At 39.5% G+C, this 7,642-nt stretch overlaps 1 protein-coding gene across 1 annotated transcript; it reads right to left on the bottom strand.

Moving 5' to 3' along the window:
* Positions 1 to 1,546: 1,546 nt before the first annotated feature.
* Positions 1,547 to 7,010, bottom strand: LOC127261401 (homeobox-leucine zipper protein ANTHOCYANINLESS 2-like). The gene is made up of 9 exons (XM_051289748.1): positions 6,038 to 7,010; positions 5,592 to 5,830; positions 5,399 to 5,516; positions 4,701 to 5,321; positions 4,519 to 4,620; positions 4,221 to 4,433; positions 2,818 to 2,992; positions 2,375 to 2,745; positions 1,547 to 2,176 (listed from the first exon to the last, which is right to left on the bottom strand). Exons 1-9 carry the CDS (start codon positions 6,221 to 6,223, stop codon positions 1,802 to 1,804), a joined length of 2,400 nt encoding a protein of 799 aa, XP_051145705.1. The 5' UTR covers positions 6,224 to 7,010; the 3' UTR covers positions 1,547 to 1,801.
* Between the last annotated feature and the right edge of the window lie 632 nt (positions 7,011 to 7,642).

Below are 7,642 nucleotides of genomic sequence, written 5' to 3'. Positions count from 1 at the left end.
TGTTTTATAAATAATACTTTTTTTGTCCCAAATAAGGTGCAGCGTTTGCTTTTGGCATAAGTTATTTTTAGATGGGAGGATAATTTAAAAATTAGATGATGTGATGGAGCGGGAAATATATATTTTATTTTTTTTATTTGAATGATGTGAGAGGATAAAGTGCGGAGTAGAAATTAAGTATAATTAATTATTTACTATTTTGAAAATATTACAAAGTATTTGAGACATACCAAAAAAAATATTGCAGAGAAGGAACTAACATTTAATTTTATCCAAAAAATAATAATAATAATAATAACAAATCAAATGCAAGAACAATCCTACAGCACAAGCGCGAAGGGTTTGATTACGTCATTAATCTTATTTTTATACTATTATTCATACAATTGTAAAAATATTAATGGCTTTATTCTTTTAATTTTTTTCTCCGACATCATTTTAAATATATATATATTATTATCACACAAAGTCAATATTCAATATAAGTATTATATTTTATATTACCGATACAATTTTATATACTTTGTATCAAAAAAAATCAAATCAATACATTCAACAAACTCTTAATTTCTAAAAAATATCATATAAAAATTTAATGTATTCTTTATTCAAATACCATAGTTAATTTTCTATTTAACTTTCATTTTTCAAATTAAATCAAATTTAACTTTATATATTTTTATTATTTACTATAAAAAAAAAAGCAGGAAAAAAACTCTGAAGTTTATACAACTTGTTTTAAATAATAAATATATATATATTTCTATATAATTAATTATTATCAATTTTAAAATTTTATAATATTTAAGAATGTGTCTTTTTAAGTCAATCTTTATATTTTTGGATAAAAATAAATTATAAATAAAATATCCGTATTTTATTGAGAGATATAAAAATCGTATCGGTAATATAAAACATAATATTTTATTTTAAATATTAATTTTTTAAAAAATTGATAACATATATTTTATCCTTATCAAAACAATAGTTTCTTATCAAAACAATAGTTTTATTTTGCCATATTCGTTCCGTCCCTAAACAATATTCTTATTTCTATTTTTTAACTAGTTTCACACATTTTTACAAAATTATTTCTATTTTTTCAAATAATTACATAAAATATGAATATTTTGGTCTTTTTAAAAATATTTGTACATCCACTGTCAATATAATACTATTATTACTTAATTTTTGTTCTTATTCCAAATGTCTCTATTATTTTGGGACGGGACGAATAGAATATATATTAAAAATTGTGTTAAAAAAAATCATGGCAAACGAACCTATATAACATCTAGTCTTACAAAATTATAGATATATTTATACAATTAATTTTCAATAATCTGACACTATATATTTTTTTATTACTGGGCGTGAGATGAAGTTGAGTTAGAAGACACGTGTCGTCCACGTAAACTGTGCCGCATGCAATAAATGCTCACAGTTATGGTAGAGTGCTACTATTATAATTTATAAATTTATAGCAAAATCCATTATTTTGTTTTGATAAATTCATTAAAACAAAACTTAATAGAGACTAATTAAATAATGCAAAAAGCAAATAAAATAAATTCCACACCACACATCAGGTTAAAACTGAGTCAATACCCGAACCACCGCCCTGCACGGCGGCGGCCGCCACAGCCGCCGCCGCGCAAGGTTGTTCTCCGGCGCGGTTCGTTCTTGACTCACTCCCTAACTGAACACCAAACAAACCCTCACAACAGCTAATCAATCGAATTGGGAATCGTCTCAATAAATACAAAACCAACAAACCCTAATTCTGCAAACGCTCGCTCCCTCACTCACGGTGGCTTCCGGCGTCGCCGCCGCCGTGGAGCGCCGCCTTGATCTTCTGGACGGTGCACGATATGAGGTTGTTGACGGTCTCCACCGACTCCACGGTCAGCTTCGCCGTCGGCAGACTGTTCACCAGAATCTGGAACGCCACGGTCAGGAGTGACCCTCCGCCGCCGCCGCCGTTGCCGGCGGCGGGGCCATCGGGAACAATCGCGAATCCCGACGGGAGCAGCGCCACGTAGGCCGAATCTCCGCCATTCATCACGACGTGCATCGCCGGGATGTCGACTGGCGCGTAGACCACAAGCGACCCCGCCGCGTCTATGCATGTCTCCTGCAGGATTAGCATACTGCTCTGATTCGAATTCACCGCCGCCTGCGAAATTACCATTATGACCCTACCCTCATTAGTCAACCAATAAAATTGACCACTCGCAAAAAAAAAGTACACATGGCTGACTCATAAAGCTCCACGCATTTCCCCGCCATTGACTTTCTTCCCAACAAAAATATATATATAAAAGAAATTAATTTAAAACTTTTAACACTATTTATCAATTTAAATTAAACTTACGCTTGCCCGTAAAAGAGAAACGCAATTTCCATGATCTTGTCCTTTAGCAATGTGAGCCATTTCTTGCATAGGTCCTCCATTCGATAGAATGTCCCATTCGCTCCGAAGGCGTTCGTCCCGAAGGAAATCGAACAACCTTTGAGGCGGCACGGGCAGCCACACCGACGTCGCGGCGCTGACCACAATGCCCGGGGGCTCACCGGGGTCGTCGATGCTCTTCCTTGTCATAACTTGGACATTCTCGTCCACATTGTCGGTATGCAATTTATTCCACTTATGGTTAGACGAGGCGCAAACACCCGCGCAAAAGCTATTCGTCATCCGTTGCGCGAGCTTAAGCATGCTCCTCCGCCCTCCGGCAGTGATCGCCGCTACAAGTAATAAGAAAAATAACATTTATTATAATTTTCAACTTTATTACATACAAACATATGGGTTCGTACCAGTGTGGTCGCGGGCGGGGATTGTGGACGACATAAGAATGGCGAGACACTCGCATTGCCTTTGGAGGGTCGCGACCCAGCGTTGGGCGCCGAAGCCCATCCCGGAGGCTATCATTGGCCGGTAGAGCTGGTGAACAATGCTTTCATCGTACAAAGCGTGTTCGACCCACGTAACCTACGAGGAACGATCAAATTATGTGACAGTTTTAAGGTATAATTATTTCATAGCCAATTTTTGTAGCTATAGAAATATTTTCTTGTATTCAAATACCATTACAAAAAAATTCAAGATCCAATCCGGAGCTGAGCTCCATGGACCTCCCAATGAAAATTCAACATCTTTAGAACACAGTATGAAAATTAGGGCAGTGTATAAAATAGAGACAAACACAAAATCATGCAAGATTTGGGGGAACGAGGTGGAATGCTCACGTGACGACAAAATACAGCCCAAGTCTAGGGATTTGACTCACTGGTCTTGGTTCCATAAGGATAATTATAATAATAATAGTAATAATAAAATAGATAGATACACAGACATTTATATAAATTGTACTATAATATAGATATGTGGATTTTTATAAAGTGGAGATTCGATCGAGACAGCATCAGAAACTGGAATAGAAACATCAAAATGCATAGTTTTTTAATCCAACCAATGCATGTAACAATAATTTAATATGTGATACGAAAATTAATGTGTCCCAAGGAGCAAAATTAGGGCTTATGGAGGCTTCCATTCATTATTCTAACAAGGGTTTTGTTTGTACTATAATATTAATCTTTATCTTAAGCAGGCAAGAATCTGACAATCCAGGCATAAAATATGCACACAGATACGTGGTTTTTGATGCATAGAGAAAGAAAATAAGGCATCTTTTTTATGATTGATTTTAGAAGTTTTTGGAAGGTTTCAATGTCAGGTCACGATTCACGACCACAGTTACAAAAAAATTTCGAACCTGAATTATCCAAAAAAACCTATCTTTACTCCCGGGACCCCAGCTCCACACCCATATATATACATAAACATAATTAAATTAAAATAGCTATATTACATAGATGTAAAGAAACTTTATAAACAAACCCATTTCCTGACAATAATTTGTTTGTTTTTTTAGGTGATGTTGATTTACTAGGAATTAAATGTGCTCAACTAAGTCGTGTGAAGTGGGTGCATTTGCTAATTCAACAAACTGTATTTAACACGAGAGGCAAGGCACCAACCATGGAGGGGACTCAATAAATGATGAAAATGGAGCTGTGTATGTGTGTACGTGTCTTAATTTGCATATATATATATATGCAATAATTCAATTTAATTTAATTTAAAGAAGCCTAAGAAATAAATAAGAGGTAATTTAATTAATTAAATTAGGAATACTGAATATTATTATTACTACCTTGGAATATCCATTAGGCATGTCCTGAACCAAGCATCCCGACGGCAGCCGGAGGCAGCTGGGGGCGGCGCCGGAGGGCGGCTCCCGGACGACAGCATCGATCGACACGTCGACCACCGCCCACACGCCCTCCGCGTGCTGCTTGCAGAACCGCAGAAAATTCACCTCCCGGACAGGAACCAACGGCGATAGAACTTGGAAGGTTGCATTCATCTGTAAGATGTAACGAAAAGAATTGCCCTAAGTTTTCGAACAAATTAAATAATACGATCATCGGAAAATCGATCGGAATTATTACTAGGTGGAGCGCGCCGTTCCTCGTCCCTCCCATGCCAGTCGAAATCATGTCGGTCGTCGAGGTTTTCGTGACGATGCAAGGGAACATCTCCGCCCATTTGTTCTAAACACAACACAAAAATCAAATAATTCAATCAAAGCTTAAGACACAAAGGTTGTTTGGCCGTCGAATTAGGCTCTTACCGAGTCCATGAGTGTCTCGACGAGGGCGAGGCTGTTGATGATGACAACGCCGGTCTCTCTCGTCGCCTCGGTGACAAAGCCGGTCGGCGCCATGCTGGCGCAGCGCGTGAACGACCGGCAATACTCGTCGTGGTTGAGCACTTCCCACGGGCCTTCAGGCCCCCGAACCCAAACGGGCTCGTCGGCCTGCGCGATCTTCACCAGTTCGTCCATGGCCGCCAATGCGAGCTCCAAGTAAACAGATCTTTCCATCGGATTCGCCTTGGGCGGCGGCACGGAGGGAACCGACATGCTGAATTCAGGGAGAGAGGCGAAGGATCCGTAGCCATTGTTGCCGACGCCGAGCTCCAAGGTGGAGGTGGGGACCGGCGGCGCTAGGACGGAGACAGGGCGGCCTAAGAACTTTCCGGCGAGAGCGCAGACACGGTCGAGCTCGTCTTTCAGGCGAGCGTTCTCGATCCGGAGGTGCTGCTCCTCGATAGACACCTCGCCGATTATCGCCGGACCGCCGCAGTTGGTGCAGATTGGGTTCCTCATCGCCTCGCGGATCGCCATGTTTTCCGTCCGGAGCTTGTCGTTCTCTTGCCGGAGAATCGAATTCTCGTGGCGCTCGAGTTGTGTCTGGAACGATAAATCAATTATCGATTCGAGCAAAACTTGGTATAATTTTTCAGCTTGTCGGAACTGGGAAGGTTTACCTTCATCTGAGTTCGTCGATTTTGGAACCAAAACTTGACCTGACGGGCGTCCAGGCAAAGGCGGCGGCTGAGCTCCGATCGTTGCTTCTCGTCGGGATGAGGGCACTCTTTGAACATGCTAAGAAAATTAAATCGAACAAAATTCATCAACATCAAAGCTAGGAAATCTAGAATGAATAATCTGTGAACATACGCTTCGAGCTCTTGGATTTGCTGGGGAGTGTGTCGGTGGTAGCGTTTCTTCCTGGGAGGCTTGTCGGCGGCGTCGGGATCGTCGCCGGAGGCGGCGCCGTCCATGTTGTCGCTGCCAGATCTGCTCTCGTGGTCGTCGTCGCGGCTCCTTCTTCCGCCGGCGACACTGTTGCTCAGCATCTCGTAGTTCTGAAGATCGCCCAATCTCCCCATCTCTCCCTGCGCCTCCATTCCCGTTTGCTGCCCCCACAAGCAATTAAAATTATTACTGCAACTAACCTTTTTAGTATTTCACAAATTCTATATCTATCTATCATCTCTCTCTCTCTCTCTCTATATCTATATATATATATAGAGAGAGAGGGGGGGGGAGAGAGAGAGATGAGTGAGAATGGTAACAACAATAACAATAACAGTAAAAATAATAATTGTATCAGTAATAATTACGAGGGCAAGAGAGAGGGCAGGAGAGCGAAAGACGACGGGCTTGGAAGGGAGGAGCCTCGGCGGAGCAATGGCGGCGGCGGTTGTGGGCATAGGGATGGCGCCGTCGGGATTATTGCTGCTGGTATATGGCAAATCTGCACTATCGCCGCCGCAAGAATTGCTATCAAGAAAATCCCCAAAATTCATCAATTAATCCCTGCCTCAGATTTTGCAATTTTCTCTCTCCCTCAAGATCTTCCCAATCTCTCTGTCTCTCTCTCTCTATACGTATATATAAATATATATATATGGAGGGTTTTCCTTTCCTTTTCCGCCTTCAGATTTTCCCCTTCCGAAAAGTTAAAAAACTTGGAAACACGAGCAACAGATGCACAAACACAAATCAAACCGCTAGATCAAGGCCAAAATGCAAGGACGACTATATATATGTGTGTGTGTGTATGTATTTGTATCTATAATTTGCTTGAAGAAGAAAGGGAATTGAAAATAGGGTGCAAGAAGAGAAAAAGAGGAAGAGGAAAGACACAAGGCCTAAATCCAAATGTCTCCACACTGCCTCTTCTCTCACTAACTCGCTCCAACCTTCAATTATTTTTTACAGGAAGGAAGAGGGAGAGAGAAAGACAACTGTAGCTCATCTCTTTCTTCTCTATCCCTCTCTCTTCTCAAAAACAAACAATTAAACTGACGAAGAAGAAATCAGAAGAAGAATTGAAGAAACCCTAGAAATGGGGGAAAAGGGGTAGCTTGGATCCTGTGCTGTCTGAAAGCCTGAACCCCAAAAAGGCACCTCTCATCTCATGTCCAACAAAAAAGCAGGAAATCAAATGGAAAAGGGAGTGAGAAAAGTTTTGGATTTTTCAGCCCACAAAGGTAGAGAGAGAGAGAGAGAAACGAAGGAGAAAGAAAACAAGGAAGAAGAAGATGAAAAAGGGTAATGGGGACGATAACAGTGCAATGGTATGTGGATTGAGGGATGCCCACATATATATGTACGGCCAAATTTGCACACAGAAAAAGGTCGGTTGACTCTTCCCTCCCCCCTCTTTCTCTCTCCTCTTTCTACCCTTTCTTTCTCTCTCTCTCTCTATATATATTTGTGTATGTATTGTTACAGTCAGAGAGCTGCTTTTGTATATTTTTATTGTGGGCAGTGAAAATTTTGACTAGACTTTTTAACCTGTAAGACAAGCCAAGTTAAAAAAGAAGGCCGTTTTTGGCATAAAATTTTTATTTTGTCCGTGTTCGAATCCCCATGACGTGTCTTAGTCTATCTTTTTTCCTTGTAGTCCAGTGTTTTAGAAGTAGTATAATTAATAAATAATTAAAAATTTATTAGTGAAAATAATTATCCAATAATATAAATAATTATAAATTAAAATTAAGATAACTAATTAATTTAATTAAAATTTTAAAAAAATAAAATTAAAAAGTTTAAAATGAGATTAAAATATATAATTATTTTCAAAAAAAAAAATGACATAGTATATGAGAATGACGGAACAGGCAACGTGGACATAATATGTAGGACGGAGGAAATATTTATTTTAAAAAAATAGTTTGGTGGACTTTTTCTGCGTATCTTTTTACCATACAATCTGTTTA

This window comes from Andrographis paniculata, unplaced genomic scaffold (genome assembly GCF_009805555.1).
Source record: "Andrographis paniculata isolate CXL003 unplaced genomic scaffold, ASM980555v1 Contig15END, whole genome shotgun sequence".
In the NCBI taxonomy this organism is placed as follows: domain Eukaryota; kingdom Viridiplantae; phylum Streptophyta; class Magnoliopsida; order Lamiales; family Acanthaceae; genus Andrographis; species Andrographis paniculata.
Note: the sequence above shows the minus strand (reverse complement) of the source record. Positions and strands in the feature narration are given on the sequence as shown.

What these genes read in the sequence shown, in the direction of transcription:
- LOC127261401 (XM_051289748.1), bottom strand. Translation starts at nt 6,223, where the DNA reads ATGAATTTTGGGGATTTTCTTGATAGCAATTCTTGCGGCGGCGATAGT. An exon ending in CTGCCCTCTCTCTTGCCCTC is followed by an intron (nt 5,831 to 6,037) that starts GTAATTATTACT and finishes TTGTGGGGGCAG; the next exon opens with CAAACGGGAATGGAGGCGCA. An exon ending in GGAACGGCGCGCTCCACCTA is followed by an intron (nt 4,434 to 4,518) that starts GTAATAATTCCG and finishes TACATCTTACAG; the next exon opens with ATGAATGCAACCTTCCAAGT.